This window comes from Amphiura filiformis, chromosome 5 (assembly GCF_039555335.1).
Source record: "Amphiura filiformis chromosome 5, Afil_fr2py, whole genome shotgun sequence".
Taxonomy (NCBI): Eukaryota; Metazoa; Echinodermata; class Ophiuroidea; order Amphilepidida; family Amphiuridae; genus Amphiura; species Amphiura filiformis.
Genome location: NC_092632.1, coordinates 34,646,458 through 34,665,050, shown reverse-complemented (window position 1 = coordinate 34,665,050; position 18,593 = coordinate 34,646,458). Strand labels below are relative to the sequence as shown.

Genomic DNA, 18,593 nt, shown 5'->3' with positions numbered 1-18,593 from the left:
AACAATACCCATCGTTACATATAGAAACATGGTGCTAGATATAAAATAAGGGGATTCCCCAAACGTAAGACTACGGCGGGGAATCTCTACCATGATGTCATTGCTAACTGTAGATCCGGGGAATCCCCACCATGACGTCAATGAACTAAAAAATAGATATGACGTCACTGGAGCCTAAAAAGGTTCTACAGTGGTATTTATACATGTAATACACTACTCTTACTTTTAATTATATCTCTTTTCTTTTAATCGTCAAAGGTTTTTACCTAATTACATGAGCAGGGCATCTTTTGAAAGTCAGGTCATTATTTTCTAATACACCTTTAATAATAATAATGTATTTCAGCCTCAAAAAAATGACTTAGTTGACAGAGCCTCATTTTGATTTGATTCTTTTCTGTGACATTTCTCTTGCGAGAATTTGTATATACGAGTATGAAGCAGAATATCTATTCAAAACACTGAACAACACTGAATACGTGAACACAAATATGATACAAATAAGCAAGTGTTTTGTTTAATATTTACAACAACTATAACAATTCTTTTCAACTCAAAAGAATATCTTCAACATGTTCAATATTGCACTTACTGTTGCAGTAGTTCTAAAACATATATATTAGAATATTATTATATTATTTATACATTGCTTCAAATTTTACAATGTCACAAAATGTTGTAAAGAATGTTCAGTGTTCAAGGAAACAAAAAGGTTGCTCGTTTCTGTCATCATTTTGTGTTGAGTGTTGTTCAAGGCATTAATCTAAAAAGTATAAACAAAAATCCAATCAATGCCACATAGGTAACTCACATGACAATAACATGAAGCGATTCCTACAACAACGACATGTAGTATTAAAACATAAGGCATTTCCCCACAATATTGCTAAATTTAGACAGCGACTCCCCGCAAAATAAACATCGGGGAGTCCCCACGGTTAGGGGCTGTGCAATAATTATAAGCCCTGGGCAGGGTAAAATTGGGGTAATACCCCTAAAATGAACACGGTGTAAGAAGACCATAAAGTTTCTGTTCATCTTCACTCGCAGTATCTTCATTTATTACCGGTATCCTCTGACGGCGTCGTTGCCATCTAACCAGAAAAGGGTCTGCACCATTTAGAATACCACTAGCAACCAGTAAACCACCAGCAACGTAACAAGAAGCTGCATAATCATGTGTTATATCATAAAGATAACCTGAAATGACAGAAACAAAGATAAAGAAAGGAGTTGCATAATAACTGCTTCTAACATTGTCTAATGTGATTATTTGAACCGATTCTAGATTTATCTCATTACATTATAGTATTGCGACTTTTATCAATAGTTGATTGCATATTCCGAGAAGCTCGCTGAACTTGGTGTGCAAATCCCGATGCAAATACATATATAAATTCCGGTCAAGCAAAAAGACACTGTAATAATGCACTAAATATGATACGGCAAGGAGGCTCTTCCGATCCGAGCAAAGAAAATTATCAAATGTATAACCAACAATTTTTTTCGTATTAGTTTGAATTGCAGGTCTATTGCCATTTGGTCTAATACCATTTTGTCTAATTCCCGTTTAGTCTATATTCAATTGGTCTATTACCAGAAAGGCTAATTGCCACTTAGTCTAATAATCATATAGTCTAATATCTATTTAGTCTAATAGTGTTTTGTCTAATAACCGGTATGTCTACTAACCATATAGTCTAATAACCATTTGGTCTAATAGTTCTTCAATAACCGTTTGGTCTAATAACTGTTTGGTCTAATAACTGTTTGGTCTAATACTCGTATGGTCTAATAACCAGTTAGTCTCATACAATTTCGTCTATTTATTAATAAACTAAATGCTTGTAAGACTAAAATGGTTTGTAGACCAAATGGGTATTAGACCAAATGGCTATTAGACCTATTGGTTATAGACCAAATGGGTATTAGACTAAATGGTTGTTAGACTAAATGGTTTTAGACTTAACGGTTATTAGACTAAATGGTTATCGGACCAAATGGTTATTGGACCAAATAGTTATATGGCCAAATGATTATTGGACTTAGTGGTTAGACCTAATGGGTTTAGACGAAATGGATGTAGACGAAATAGATATTAGACCAAATGGTATTAGACCAAATGGCAAATCCCCGAATTGCACTTACCGATGGTAGGCACACCAATAAGTCCACCCGTACATGCTACCGCCATAGCAATTCCAAGACCCCCTTTAACCATGTTTAACTGATTAACCTCCAGCAAAATTTGTCTAATAGCAACAGGAACGACTGCATGAAATACACCTGCTGTTGTTCCAAAGACGACGGCAAACACAGTTACTGTTGCAAAGGAGGTACTAATAGCAATCAGGAAACAGGATAGACCTCCTATTACAAGAGTTAAACTATGCAAATGAAGAGCCGTGATGAGTTTCTTATCGATGAAAATACCATGACTTAGTCGTGAAGATGCCCCGCATATCCCCATCAATGAAAGCAAAAATGTGGCGTCAGTTTTTGAGATATCGTTTGTGACACAAAGAGCCACAAAATGAACCATAGAAGAAAAGTAAGCAAAACCTCGTAGAAATACAGATATATTAAAAAATAGTAGTCTTGTATTCAGGAGTAGTGATATTACATCAGAATGTATTAAATTGTTTTTTATTTGTACACAAGATATACCAATGCCATCTTTCACGAACACCTTTATCTCATCGTCAGGCATGTTCTTCTCATCAATAGGGATAACGTAATTGACATGCTCTTGATGGCAACAATAATAATTTTCTTCAGACGAACATGAGTCGGTATACGAGTCCTCTGTCGAGTCTTGTGAGATATAATCCTGATTTGTCTCCTTAGATGTCACTTTTATGTCAACACTCTTCTCAGAGCAAGATCTGTTAGACTTCTGTTCCGATTTAGTCTTTCGAAAAAGAGCTCCAATGACGCAAACATTTGCAACAATTCCAGCAGATATTAGCATAGCACCTCGCCAAGAATATAGTTCAATGAGATATGCTAAAAGAGGTGAAATGACTAGAAGTCCAAAGCTAGCTCCAGATGTGACAACACCATTGGCAATTCCGATATACTTATGAACGTAGAAGCCGACAACACTGATTGATCCTGTCTGTGCACAACATAATCCAAAGCCTGGAATTAAAAGAAACACAAATGATTAGATTTATGACACATTATTATGCGAGTGCACATTTCGCTTTCAACGTTTTAGCACAAACACCCTACACATAGGGGGAACTTATTGAACAGCCCTCGTATAGCCCTATATGATGTGCTTTAGAAAGTTGGGAAATATCTTTCGTTAGCGAATTATGTTACTTTGAAAAGCAAAAACGTTGACCCTAGAAAAAGCTCGCGGGGCAAAATGAAGCCTGTGAAAATCGAAATAAATGACAATTATTGATTTTCATTTGACCTAAAAAATTAATTATGAAGTGAAAAGGTGTAACTAAACATTTTGCTTATTTCAACACCGAATTCGACTGACAATAGCCTGGTAATTGACCTCTCTGTGTGTGAGTGAGCATGTATACGCCATTATGAGGTCAATGGTCATGCTTTTAGACTGCTTGCACGAGTGAGTGCAGGTAGCCTACGCTGCACTATAGTACGGCACATATAAAATCAGAATATTTTTGTCAGTTTTTGAGTTCAAGACGCAATGGTTCTTTCTCAAGACGCAAGCTGACGACTATCATATCCGTTGAGCACATATATTCAAGTGCAAGGAACAAAATCTGACTTCTTTAGGCTAAATCAATTACGGGAGATATTCATCATTTTCTACCCCGGTATCCAAAGATTTATCGTCTGAATATTAAATCGTGCATAGCACATTCACGTGTATCGATCCCGGGTATTCATTTCGTGCTGCAGAATTGTGAAACCATTGTTAAATTTTTGTGAAAAGTGTGAAATTTGGCTCAGATGTGGTATTCAGTCTGGTGAACAATTCTAAGGGGAGGGCCAAAAATATTTTGTCCAATATGGCCGCCATAGAGGTCGTCGAACTTTATACAGGGAAAAAATCAAATTGAAACTTGAAATTTGAAAACTTGCTCCGATTGTTGTCAAAATGGTCTCAAATTCTTCCTCTCATCATAATAATTTAGTTTGCCTCCCAATGTTACATCCAAAAATTGGTCAGTCAATAGGTCTATGTAACGTTTGATAGGCCTATGGAGCTTTATGGTCTTGACCCATTTGCCTGTGCAACCGACGTTAAAAGTGATATAGTTGACCGGTCTGCTCTATATCAAGTAGACAAAATATAGGACTTCAATTAACAATTCATAATGCTTCTGGCGGGATGTCACAAGACAATATTCTCAAAATAAAATATAATTATTTATATTAATCCGCGATGTTATTAGGCCCGCCGATTATTAGCTGATCAAACTAGGTCTATAATGGTAAATACGGCCCTGTGTATGTAGCCTAGACGTGATTTAGTTGAGGATGCCGCACACCGACATCGCCTGGCTAATAATTACTTGGTACAGCAGAGATACTAAAATCAATACCCGGGATCGATACACGTGAATGTGCTATGCACGATTTGATATTCAGACGATCTTTGGATACCGGGGTAGAAAATGATATCTCCCGTAATTTATTTATTCTAAAGAAGTCAGATTTTGTTCCTTGTACATGAATATATGTGTTGAACGGATATGATAGTCGTTAGCTTGCGTCTTGAGAAAGAACTGTGCGTCTTGTTGAACTCAAAAACTGGAGGCAATCTAAAAGCAGATGACCTAATGGCGTATACATGCTCACTCACACACAGAGAGGTCAATTACCAGGCTATTGTCAGTAGCCTTAGTCGGATATCCCTCGGCTCATTATGCGTCTCATGACTATTAGGTCGGCACAAAATGGCCATGCGTGGCTGTGGATTCGGATTCAACCTACCATGGCGATTTCTGCATGCCATGAAGATATCGGAGCGATGACACTGTGTGCCGGCTTGGCTAGAACCCGAGCCTTTCCCACACATTGCTGAGTTCCTTTCGGGAGAAGCATTTCAAACAAACATTAATAATGGTTTACCTGCCCCTAGCATGACGATAAACATGTGCCAGATATCTGTTGCAAGTAATGAAAAAGACAGTGAGATGCATGCCAATGTACCGCCGAACATGGTCATCGTACGACAGCTTACACGACAACCAAACAATGCGATCGCCAGTCCTGCATGATGGGGAAATGGAACAAGAATAAAGTGGTACATTTAGTTTAAATTTTGCATTTGCATTTGAAGATGCATGCTTTAAGACGGGTATGCTTTGCTTTGAACTTTCTATCTGTCAAGCTCTGTCCATTATGGAACTCCATTATGGACCCTCCCCGATTAGGGATTTATAAAAACGCGATCTTCAATTTCTATTTTATGATAATAATAATAATGAACTGATAAAGCGCAGTCGTCAAGATAATTGCATTAAAGATCTCAAAATTAACCTAAGTTGCAGTAGGCCCAAACTCCATGATAAGTGTGATTATCTTGACGAATGCAGTTGCATGAGTTTATTATTATCCATCATATAGGGCCTACATGATATTATAAAACAATGTGTAATTAATTAATTGCTGCAGTGGTTATTTTTAGTTCAAACATTTTTTTAAACGCTGCAGTCAGTCACTGACCTAATTTGAATCATTATTGATGGATCCATGTTGTGATAATATTGGATCCAAAACATAATAATGATAAAATTGGATGCTTTACGCCCAATATTTATTGGTCTCGCTATGAGTTTTAAAATGTTGGACTCGACTACGTCTCGTCCAATATTTTAAAACTCATAGCTCGACCAATAAATATGGGCTCAACCGATCCAATTTTATATCAAAGTTTCAAACCAGGTCGGGGAGGGGGCGGGTTCTCTCCCTGGTTGAAGGTATACGGGCTCGGACTGTGCCACGGTTTGGGATACCTTTTCAGCGATTTTGGTATAGGCCTATCAATGGGTGGGTTTTCAGTGAAGTCCAATGCGCATTCTGGCAAAAGTGCTCTTAAAAGCGCACAATTAGGGCAAATTTGGGTGATTTTGTGGGTGGGTTTTTTGTTGTTAAAAATTGGCATACTGATGGGTAGCAAAAAGTAGATATGGGCCTAGAGAAAGTTAGCATCCGAAACTGCGTGCACATCTCCGTGCCAATCAATTTTTGAGGACACCCCCCCCCCCCCGGAACCAGGTCACCATGGTCACACCTGATCCACTCAGTGAATCAAAGCTGAATATTGTGGCTTTAATAACGTGTAGATCCTGGGTGTAGGTCTACAAATTAAGTGTTCCAATTTTTGGCCAAGATCATGGATTGCAATCAAATTGCAACGAGGCTGCCGTGCTACTAGTCGCCGTCGTCTGCCACAAAATATAAGCAGATAGCGCCCTCTCTTAAGTTTTTAGAAAGTTGAAACTTTCTGATACCAAAGAAAATGGGAGAATGGACACTGAACATGGCATGCTGAAATAGCTGAATGATATATGATCATTTGAATGTTATATTATATTTTTCTCTACACGGCATGAAACATCCCCGGAAATTACCGGAAATCTTTGGAACCATGGAAGTACTAGTAATAGTCATGGAAGTACTAGTACTTCCATGATGGAACCTAGTCTTCAAGGTGAGGTCCAGCCACTAAAAACATTCAGTGGTAAATATAGTTGTCTAATTCAATAGCTAGCTATCTGTAAAGCCCGGTTTATACTACCCTACAGAGGACCTTCTAAATGCAAAAAGGAAAAATAGTAACGCCATTTATATTTATTGTGATGCGTGTCGCCACCCCTTATATTTAAAAGTATAAATGTATAGGCTACATCAATCGCTCGCTCTCTCTACTGGCCCGGGATAAATCCATCATCGCGATCTTGTAATATATAAATTCAGATATACAAATGAGACTGAGAATCAATAATATTTCAATACGCCGCACAACTTATACGCAAGCAATCGCAAAGTTAAACTTACCAGCCACTGTGTATCCAATCAATATAAAGGAGCCAATCCAGCCAATTTCTTCTGTAGTTCCGTCAAATTCCTCTTGCCATTCTACCATAAATATCCCAATACATTGTAGAAATCCATTGGCTGGAAGCATATTTAAAAATGCACCAAACACAATCATAATAGCCCAGCACTTACCCATATTGGGTAATAGGCATATGTAGTAATATTGCTAACTACAGTAGTAAAAAAAATCACTAGCAAAATTCACTTCACAACTCCTAAATTGCCCACATTGTAATGCATATCATCGTCATCCATAATCTTTGAAGTATTATTTTTCAGCTACTGAAATCAGCTGCAGAGTGTCATTATTTTGACCATTTAATAGTCTTTGTCCTTGCAGTCTGGCTTTGTTTTCATTCGCATCTATGGATGACCTGCTCTACCTTGACCTGAAAATAGAACGTTTACCAAGAAGTTGGTTAATAGAAACGAATAGAAAATGACATTAACCTTCATCTGACCATGGACTATATTAGTATTATGCAACATTTTCATTGTCAAATAAATTATCCAGGGATGTGAGAGAGATATTGGAATTATTAAGTAGCTATTAAGGAGGCATACAGGAAAAACATGCATGGTCACTAATGTATGATCCAGATAGAACGTGCAGCATCAAACATAAAACAGAAAATCAGGGAAATTAAAAGTGCATTCAGCTCAGATTATCATGCTCAGCGAGAAAGTTTTTTTTTTTTGTAAATAGAATTACAACGCAACAAAGAAATGTTTTGAAGCAACAAGCAGGCAATAAATATTAAATCAGTTAGACCTGGGAAGTTATCGGATCAGATTCGTACTAGTAGCGATCCTCCTCCACCAATTAACATGATTTTAACATGATTAAACTTAAATGCATTATTTTGCTGATGTTGCGTCTTGTGCCACTATTAAAATATGCACTTCTTTCAGGGATGGACATCTTTTGAGCTAGCCTATATTGGCAAAATACGACATAACTAAAACAAAATCCATATAGAGAAACTCATCCCATTGTTTAGGGCCAACTTTCAGATCCATAAGACAATACTTACTTGCCTGAAGAGAATCTCTCCAGATCTGTGCTGGTACTGACATCTTTAAGCTTACAGAATGCTTCTGCAGGACTACACGTGTTACAACACATGTGAAAATCTTAACCAACACGGTTTACTGGATGAACCTCACAATTGTTGTTTAAGTTTCAAACTGTATTATTCGCATTGAACTATATTCTGTTCCCAAATATTATCTCAAAAGTTCATTCCATATTCCGTCCACGGCCGGCGTCCGCGCTTTCTTTGAGTTTAGTTGGACAAGTTGGAGCTGCTTTGGACTGACGGCAATGCAGATGAAACACGCTCTCTGCGATTGATTACGACATATAAATACATAAGAATTGATATAGATGCAACATGCAACACTATTTATTGTTTATCTCTTAAAACATATTTGTTTAAGTGATAGGCCCACTATCAAGTTAGTTATGTTCAGCATCGATTGAGTTCACTTATTTGTGGTTCCTTTGTTTTATAAGATTTTTATCTTGTTTGTATAACGTGGTTCGAGTTTCGATCCTCATTTAAGCGCTACGCAAATTTCTAGTATTATTAATTTTTGTAAACTATGTTTTATTCATTTACATGATCAACTTACATAAATATTTATTCATTAACATGTTCAACTTGCATAAATATTTATTCATCACCGTAGCATCTGCAATGGTGTTTTCTTTCAGAATTCATTTAAGATATTTAATATTTCGTTTTGATTTTACCACGCGACATGGTTTATTAGCACGAAATCTTCAAACACTTCATATCAAACCGGTAAAACACACATTTATTAATTTTCTATACCGCCAATGAGATTGGCTGAAAAGTAAGACTTCTCAGCGGCGAAGGGATTTTATGAATACACCAGGTCAAAAAGGAAAGTGAAAGATACTGTTGGACCATTGAAAAACAAAGATGGAAGTATAATACCGCCAGGCAAAGAAACGGCTAAAGAACTAAACAACTTTTTCACGTCAGTCTTCACAGAAGAAGGTGATGAGCCACCAGAAGCGCCAAGAAGGTTCTAGGGAGATGAAAGTGAAAAACTAAGAACTATGATCATTGAGCCAGAACAAGTTGAGAAACATTTGCTTGGGCTAAACCCCAGCAAAGCCGCAGGACCAGACAATATTTCACCAAGGCTGTTGCGGGAACTTGCAAGTGAGCTGGCAGAACCATTGGCAATAATATTCAACCACTCCCTAGAAGAAGGTTGTGTACCAGAAGAATGGAGAATGGCAAACGTAACACCTGTATACAAGAAGGGGCCAAGATCATCTGCCGGAAATTACAGACCAATTAGCCTCACATCCGTAATCTGCAAAACAATGGAGAAACTAATCAAAGACGAAGTAACTACTCATCTTGACAAACATAACCTTATCAGAGACACTCAACATGGCTTTATGAAAGGCAGATCATGTACCACAAACCTACTGATGCACCTTGAAACAGTGACAAAGCATATTGCTGAAGAGCACCCTGTTGATGTCATCTACTTAGACCTACAAAAAGCCTTCGACAAAGTTCCACACAAAAGACTGTTGCAAAAACTGAAAGCTCATGGCATAGAAGGCCAAGTAGTAGTACTATAGGATGGATACAGGCGTGGCTAGCTGACAGAAAGCAGAGGGTAGTTGTGCAGGGAGCAAAGTCCGAGACAAGCGATGTATCAAGTTCAGTTGTGCAGGGGTCTGTCCTGGGCCAACTCTGCTTCCTCATATTCATGAATGACTTGGAGATAAACATCATCTCAGAGATAAGTAAATTTGCGGATGACACCAAGATGACAAGCAAAGTTGGCTCAGATGAAGAAATCCAGAAGATGCAAGAAGACTTAAACAAGGTCATGGACTGGTCTGACAAGTGGAAAATGAGTTTTAACGTAGATACATGCTCAGTCATGCACATTGGACACAACAATCCGCAACATCAGTACCAAATGAAGAATAAAGCATTTAGCAAGTACAGCAGACTTCGGTGTCTGGACGGAATACACTGAAAGTAGGGAAACAGGTAGCGGGAGCAACAAAGAAGGCAACCAGAACACTTATGGTAAAAAGAACGTTCAAGTACAGGAGCAAGAGGATTATTCTACAGTTGTACAAGTCTCTCATCATACCACACCTAGATTACAGTATTCAAGTCAGGCGACCATACCGACAGAAAGATATTAAGCTGCTTGAAGGAGTACAGAGGCGAGCGACAAAGATAATACCAGAACTGAAATCCAAGCCATACCACGACAGGCTAAAGGAACTCATGACGCTGGAAGATAGAAGGAGGAGAGCAGACTTGATCCAAACGTACAGAATATTCAAAGGAATTGACAACATAAAGCCGACAGACATGTTCTAACTAGCAGACTATCAAGCTACAAGAGGTCATCCAATGAAACTCTAAAAACAACACATGAGAGTAGATACAAAGGCGCTACTTCTTCAGCCAAAGAGTTATAACAGACTGGAATAAACTACCCAATTCTAAAGTGTTACTGTTAGCTCCAACCATCAACGACTTCAAAACCAAACTCCAAACCTTTTTGGGTTACTAAGGGCGAATAGCCCACTCATCAAAACCACATTATGACCCTCCCTCCCTGGTCTAAAAAGGATCTTGCAACCAAGTGAGAAGAGGGAGGAATGGTGTGGCACTTCATGTAAGTTCATGTAAGTAACCAGCATCAGTAGTCATCTATAGTAACTTTAAAGCACTGACCTTATATCTCTGTTTAATATATATTTTGCACTGAACTTTGCCGACTGTTTTAAATTTTGAATACGGAGAGCACAACAAACTTCAGTTGACCCCATATTCAGTTGATGTAGCATGGAATGTATTTACCAATCTTCTCGGAACAGCAATGGAGAGAAATATACCTAAGACAAAACCACCCAGAGCAAGTAAAGAAGGGAAGAAATGGAAGCCACTATGGATGTCTAATGAAGCCATGAAGAAAGTTAAGAAGAAATATCATGCTTGGAAAAGATATAGTAATACAAGGCAGTACCAGGACTTTGTGAATTATAAGAGAGCTAGGAATGCAGCATCCAAGGAGGTGAGGTTTGCAAAGAAGTCTTTTGAAAAGAAATTAGCTGCTGATATTAAGAAGAATCCGAAGAGTTTCTGGAAATATGTGCGTTCAAAGACTAAGACAAAGACAGGCATTCATGATTTGGAGAAGGAAGATGGTAGTTTTGCACATACAGATGAAGACAAAGCAGAGATTTTGAATAAATTCTTCGCCAGTGTCTTTACTGATGAGGACACTACAGATGTCCCGGATCCAGAGGTGAAAGTTATAGGGGAGATACTCTCGGACATTAGCATTTCAGAGGAAGATATTTTGAAGAAATTGAAGAATTTGAACCCGTCTAAATCTCCTGGACCTGATGGTCTTCATCCGAGAATTCTGAAGGAAGCTGCTGAAGAGATATCAAAGCCGTTGCAGATAATTTTCAATAAGTCTATCAAGGAAGGCAAATTACCTAGTGAATGGAAGATAGCGCACGTTACTGCTTTGTTTAAGAAGGGTAAGAAGACATCTCCTGGGAACTACAGGCCAGTCAGCCTAACATCAGTTGTGTGTAAAGTGATGGAAACCATCATCAGAGACCATGTAATGAAGTATTTGGATGAAAGGCAATTACTTAGCGAGGACCAGCATGGCTTTAGGACAGGCCGTTCTTGTGTTACACAATTACTGGAGATTGTTGAGATCTGGACAAGCATGTTAGACGAAGGTGGAGGAATTGATGTAGTTTACCTAGATTTTAAGAAGGCTTTCGACAGTGTCCCCATCAACGACTTCTGAAGAAGTTAGCAGCATATGGTATTCAAGGAAGAGTGTTAAGTTGGATTGAGAGCTTCTTGATGGGAAGACAACAGAAGGTGGTGATTAATGGCAAAGGGTCTACATGGGAGGATGTGGTGAGTGGAATTCCACAGGGCAGTGTGCTAGGCCCGATCCTCTTTGTGATCTTCATTAATGACTTGCCGGATATAGTAGACGGAAATGTGAAAATATTTGCAGATGATACAAAAGTTTTCACAGCAGTCCATGGTGAAGAAGATTGCAGGTACCTTCAGAAGGATCTTGACAGCTTATGTGAATGGTCAGATAAATGGTTACTGAGATTTAACGTAGAAAAATGTGGTGTCATGCATTATGGCCAGCAGAGTAGTAAACATGTTTACAGTATGCAGGAAGATGGTGTGAGCAGAAATTTAGTTGAGTTGAATGAAGAAAAAGATCTTGGTGTGCTATTTGATCCTTCACTGAAGTTCAGTAAGCATGTTGGCCTTATAACATCTAGAGCTAACAGGATTACAGGTGTAATCAAGAGATCTTTTGATTATATGGACAGAGAGATGTTTCAGATTCTCTACAAAACCCTGGTCAGACCACATGTGGAATATGCCAATTGCATATGGCACCCAGCATTTCATAAGGACAGATTGAGTGTCGAGAAAGTACAGAGGAGAGCCACCAAGATAGTCCCTGAACTGAAGGAACTCAGCTATGCAGAGAGATTAGAAGCATTGAAGTTGCCATCATTGGCATATAGGAGAGTAAGAGGTGACTTGATTCAAGTCTACAAAATAATGCATGGCTTCAACGACGTTCAGAAAGAGGCTTTATTTGTGTTGGCTAAAGAAGGGAGAACAAGAGGCAATAGTATGAAAATTCAGAAGAGGCATTCAAGACTCAGCTTAAGGTCAAATTCATTCACCCAAAGAGTAGTAACTCCGTGGAATAAGCTCCCGGACGATGTAGTAACAGCCAAATCAGTCAACGAATTCAAGAATGGTGTCGACGCGGCTCTCTCCAAGTGGTACAACAAGTACACATATGGAATTGGACCCGATTGGCAGCAGAAGTCAGTTTACTAACTCCTACTCACTTATTAGGCTATGCAGCAGGGCTGTCAACTTTTTGGAATTGCTTGGCGTGAGACAGAGGCGTACCGGGATTTGCCGACTCCAATGTTCATTTTTCACCATAATTATTTGAGCCACGGTGCTCGAGAATGTGAAAAGCGGGGGGGGGGGGGAGCAACAAATTATTCATGACGATGCGTGAGATTTTACTCATTTTGCGTGAGATTTACTACCTAGGCGTGAGATTATACTACCTTGGCGTGAGACCGTGAGAAAGTGACCCAATGCGTGAGAGTTGACAGCCCTGCTATGCAGTGTAATTTAGTTGTTTAAGGTGGGCATTTTATAGGCCTTTTATAGCCTCCATCAGAGCCCGAGAAGACAGGTGAATACAGGTGAATACAGTGCGCTTATCCTCGACTCCGTTTTGAAGTCTGCACTTACCATGCTTTAAATTAATACTCATGATACTAGGAAGAAAGAAGAAACCAGCTCATGCAGTAGCTAGCAGTACCACTGTACTTCCGTTCGTTCATGCCGTTCTAACAAATACTTGGTAAAACAGCACACAAACTTTGAGATGTGTATAATTGCGTGAGATGAAATTATAAGCAGTGAGGACGTTTTATAGACCCCTGTTGAAGTTTTGTTGCTAACGATTTGCCAGACTCTGTTATTGCGTGATTTGCGCATGCTTAACGCGAGCAATGGCGCGTGCCCGCGTATTTACGCGATGATTGCTCGCATGCTTTACACGAAAAATTGTACGATTTCCGTCAAATTTTAATTTTGTTATTTTTTATTCAAAATGTTGAAATAATATTAGGCCTAGTATAAATAACCACAGAATTAATTTAATTCTGTGGTAATAACTGACGGGAAGGATTGCTGTCTTAGTGCAGCTGCAGGGCGCTATACTAGGTTTGGGATTTTTTTTATTAGTGAAACCAATGTTTTTTCAGCAGTGGCGTGGCGTCATAGGGGCACGGGGGCACGTGCCCCCAATCGATCTGCCCCCTGTGGTTCCTACGAGGGGTCGAAGGTCACAGTGGGGAACAACTTAAAAATAGTCCCATCATGTTGTAATGAATCCATTTTTCCTCTCATCACATAAAAAAGTAAATTGTCATATTTTTCAACCTTGCTTAGTTCAGGAATTAGGCCTATAGGGGCAAGTTGGGCCATGTGTGGGCCATGTATTACACATATGCACACGAAAATTATAGGTTTGAAAAATAACTAAGCAATTTTGATTTCACATTATAAGATCGTACATTGTGGCTTTAAGTCATTCTAATCATGCGGCTCAGAAGTTTCCATAATTCCAGGGTTTAAATAGCGTAAGAATCTGACGCCGCATGCCTTTTGGCTGGTTTAGATTTATTCCTTGTAAGAAAATAAACGGGGGTGAATTATGCAAAATATGGGCTAAATCTTACGCTGCCTTTATTAGTCAGTCACGTTCATAAAGTTTGTCAAGTTCAGGATTCAAATCCTTGGATTTTTTGACCAAGCGTGACACCCTGTACCCGGCCCGATAAACGACTTCAAAAATCCCTGACTTTGCTAGAAGGTTTCGCGTTCTTGCGCGATGCTTCTCAAATAAGTTTCGATGTCAATGTCAAGATAAAAATACAAATCCTTGACATAATTTTTTGACCACACTTCCAAGTAATACACGTGCGGGACACCCGGTCCGATAACCATGATAACGATTTGAAGATCCTTGGCTTTGCTAGAAGGTATTGTGCAAGATGCAAGGGTAGACTAGGTATTGTTGGTCGAAGCAGCCAAAAATTCGATTTTCATTATCTAAATCAATATATTATTAAAAAATAACACTTTGATGTTTTGCAAAAGTTCATTCTACAAGTCATAGACTTTGAAAACCTGCTTAATTTATTGTTGTTAATGAGTTATGTACGTTTTACAAAAGTGTTGTTGTTTCGACCCTCTTTACAACAAAACTCAAGAACCACAGGACCTACAAAAGTATATCTGTGATATTTGAATTTTTCTACACACTCGCTATGAAATTATCTATGCAATTTTTGCCAAAGCTCACTACCATTCCCAAGATGCTGTGAACTACCTAATCGCAACAGTTTAAAATAGTTGCTAACCCTAATGAACCAAACGTACACAATTAAAACGGTAGCGCTGTTACGTGTTTTGCCGTGACAGAATGTATTGTGAAATTCAGAGTCGTATATGTAGTTTTACGGCTTCAAAACAAATTTTGCGCAATTTTTAATTTGGTTTGTAAAGAAAAATAAAAACAAAAAAACTAAAATAAAGTTGTGTCTGATATCAATTTCATTTTATTTGTAACAAAAGTTTTCGTGCACACCCTCCTTCTTATAGGTCTATACTCACTGAATATGCTTTTTGGCTAGTTCATGGTGTTGTTGTTGTTGTTTTTGTTTTCGGTGCTTATACTTTAAAAAATTGAATCTTAAGATAATCATTGAATGCATCATTTTTTTTTATCAGTGCTCACCCATTGTTGGCGTTACGCTCAATTCATGGTATGGTCAGTTGGACACTGACCATGCTGACCATGATGACACTCATGGACACAGCCCAAACTTGACCTAATTAATGTAGAGGTGAAATTAATTATTAAATAGCATTGCTCGCACAACACAGATGTCCTTGCGCAAGATTCGCAAGAATATATGCATATCAGAAAAATAAGGCCAAATTAATCAAATTAAGGCCACATAAAAACATTTTTTTTGTTGGATTTGTTTTCAATGTAAATATTGTTGTTTTTTGGAGGGGATAAGCCCTCTTGAGTACCACAAAGAGACTTGAAAGTGATCATTGTTCTTTAATGAACTTAGTTATCTGTATAAAGTTTTCCTAAAATTAAAAAATATATAAAATAAAACATGACTAATCCCAGAAATGAGGCGGAAGGGGACGAGAACCAAAAAATTAATAATTTATTATTATAAAATACTTTACAGGCTACAGTTTAAGCTAAAAAGAATGGGGAAATGCAGCTATTGACTGGAAAACATATTTTTCACCTTAATTTTGGCTTTAGTCTCTTTTGGGAAAACCCCAGTTTTTAAACACTTTAGGCGTTTAGCCAAATTTTTATTATTATCTACATGTACCTTTTCAGAAAAGGGTTTCATATTTTGAAACCTATTCTCATACACATCACGATCAATAAATTCAACACTGTCCCTTTGGTTTACAAGTTATTTGAATTTGTATCTAAACGCATCCTCATACCACTGTTTAGGTTGTGTTTAGATTATATACATGTAGATGTTTGATATCTAAACATGTTGCTTAGTTAAACGGTATCATTTAGAGTGTTTTAAACTCTTATAAGTGTTTAGGATGCGTTTAGAAACAAATTCAAAGGGCGAGAACTTGTAAACCAAAGGAACGGTGTTGAATTTATTTTGGATTTGTGATTCTACAACCATAGAGGGCCAATATAAATTAACTCTAACCCTAAACCCTAAATCTAACCATCCTAACCCTAGCACTTATAACCCTAAACCAAACCATATTGGTTATGATTATGGTTGCGCGACCGGGAATATGTATATTGGATTATTGGTTGATCGATGGTTTGAATTATTAATAAGATATTGACAAAATTGATTAAAAAACAAATCCTTGCCCTTAAGGGCTGGGGTATGAACGTTTGGACAGTATTTATTGTGGGACATTAGAGCACATCAGACATATCGAATTGCATTCTGAATACGAAGAATGTCATTCTGATGTAAAATAATTTTGATTTTTTGAAATTCGCAATTTAATACACATTTTATGGCAAATCATTAAAAATTGATATTTTTGATATTTAACAGTAATTGAAGTAAACTTTATAAATCTGATGATTTATACTTAAAGTGTATGTAGGTGGGAAGAAAAGCCGACGATCAATTGAAAATTTTGACCTTTCGTATTGAAGATATGGATTTTTTTTTCCCAAAACACCAAAAAAAAAATTAGGTCCTTTTGGGAAAAAAATCCATATCTTCAATATGAAAGGTCAAAATTTTCAATTGACTGTCGGCTTTTCCTCCTGCTACATACACTTTAAGAATATGTCATTAGATTTATATAATTTACTTCGAGGACTGTTATATATCAAAATGTGAAAAAATAGCAAATTTTATAATTTGTCATAAAATTTGTATTATATTGTGATTTTCAAAAATGAAAATTATTTGATATCAGAAAGACATGTTTCGTATTCAGAATGCAATTCGATATGTCTGGTGTGCTCTCATGTCCCACAAAAAATACTGTCGAAACGCAATAAACGCTAATTTTAGATCCCTTAACATGTAGTAATATTAATAATAATTATACATTTTATGTGTGTGTGGGTTGGTGGTTGGGGGGAGGGGGGTTATGTGTTATAGATACAGAAAGTCCCAAAAGTTTTTTACATACATTATACTTTTGGTTATAACTCTAGTAAATATATTTGGATTCCTTGCCGGTTTACAATTCATTGAAACAACAAACTTGCTGCAAAGCCTGGTGATTAATTATCTTGATACACGTTTGTTTGTTGGCAATATCAAATAAAAGTAGAATTATTTTGGATTTAAAAACAAAAATCAAGGCTGTTTTTGTCTTGAAGGAAAGCAGGTATATTTCTGGTAAAAATAACCTGTATTTTAATACACTTTTAAAATCACTTTATTATTTGAGTAAAACTTTCTTTTTCCAATAAATATTGGAATAATTAATTTTGTGTTTTGAAAAACCATCAAAAACTTTTACAATACTCATTTCCTTTGCATTTGAATGGGATTGTCAACATGAAGTGAGATCTCTTGGGGTTAATGGTAGGGGTTACATTTTATTTAGGCAAAGTTTTTTTGGCACTTTTGCCAATTCTTTCCATCTATGCTGGATTTTCTCCAAATGGGTACTATATTTTGTCCCATTTGGATGCTCCTACCTACACTACTCTATATTTCATCCTTCTCTATTTTTTTCATCCTTCTATCTGTCTACCTTCTCTACCTTGAAACTTCCTTTCGCAACACAGCTGGTTAGGAAAGGTGAGCCAAATTAGTTGGCTTGGTAGCTTGTTTTTTTTTTTTGTCTGGTGTTGTTTTTGGATTGGAGCTTTCGTCCTAAGTCTCGTAGAGGATGGGAGTTCTTATTCCACATACTAGGTTAAAGGCGCTGAATTCCAGTACTGATGGGTACATAAATCATATCACACTGGCGGTACAGGACACAGATCCCCAATGTGAAGGTGACAGCGTAACCCCACACGGGCATCAGGAAATGGGCGACGCTGTCAAATTAAATCCGGACTGTGGACTAAAAGGTTGTCCACAGACGGACAACGTCGTCCATTTCCTTTTGTCGGGTAAAAGCTAGTGTGGGTGCCAGCTTGTGTTGTGTCTATTCTTACCTCTTCCTCTTCATCTTTTCTTTTCTTACTGTCCCAATCATAGTGTTTAGTGTAGGATTGTGATCAGGGCATTAGGGCAGCAGCTTTTGCCATGTTTGATCTTCGGCGGAAGAGCCTTCTGTAGTCATTTCATCTCTGCACAGAGGCCAACGGCTGGATCAGGCCCAGCAAGGCAGAGTACCCTCAAGCTTGGGTAAATGGCTTGCTGGATGGGAGGTCAGTAAACATTT

The 18,593-nt window shown here is 37.8% G+C and overlaps 1 protein-coding gene across 1 annotated transcript; it reads right to left on the bottom strand.

Annotated features, from left to right (window-relative positions):
- Positions 1-994: 994 nt before the first annotated feature.
- LOC140152145 (monocarboxylate transporter 12-like) lies at positions 995-8,112 on the bottom strand. Its single transcript, XM_072174443.1, has 5 exons — positions 8,070-8,112; positions 6,994-7,113; positions 5,062-5,202; positions 2,149-3,141; positions 995-1,200 (listed from the first exon to the last, which is right to left on the bottom strand). Exons 1-5 carry the CDS (start codon positions 8,110-8,112, stop codon positions 995-997), a joined length of 1,503 nt encoding a protein of 500 aa, XP_072030544.1.
- Between the last annotated feature and the right edge of the window lie 10,481 nt (positions 8,113-18,593).

Coding starts and splice junctions, on each gene's coding strand:
- LOC140152145 (XM_072174443.1), bottom strand. CDS start 8,112: ATGTCAGTACCAGCACAGATCTGGAGAGATTCTCTTCAGGCAA. Junction 3,142..5,061: donor TATCGTCATGCTAGGGGCAG/GTAAACCATTAT, acceptor TTTTAATTCCAG/GCTTTGGATTATGTTGTGCA. Junction 1,201..2,148: donor TATTGGTGTGCCTACCATCG/GTAAGTGCAATT, acceptor CTGTCATTTCAG/GTTATCTTTATGATATAACA.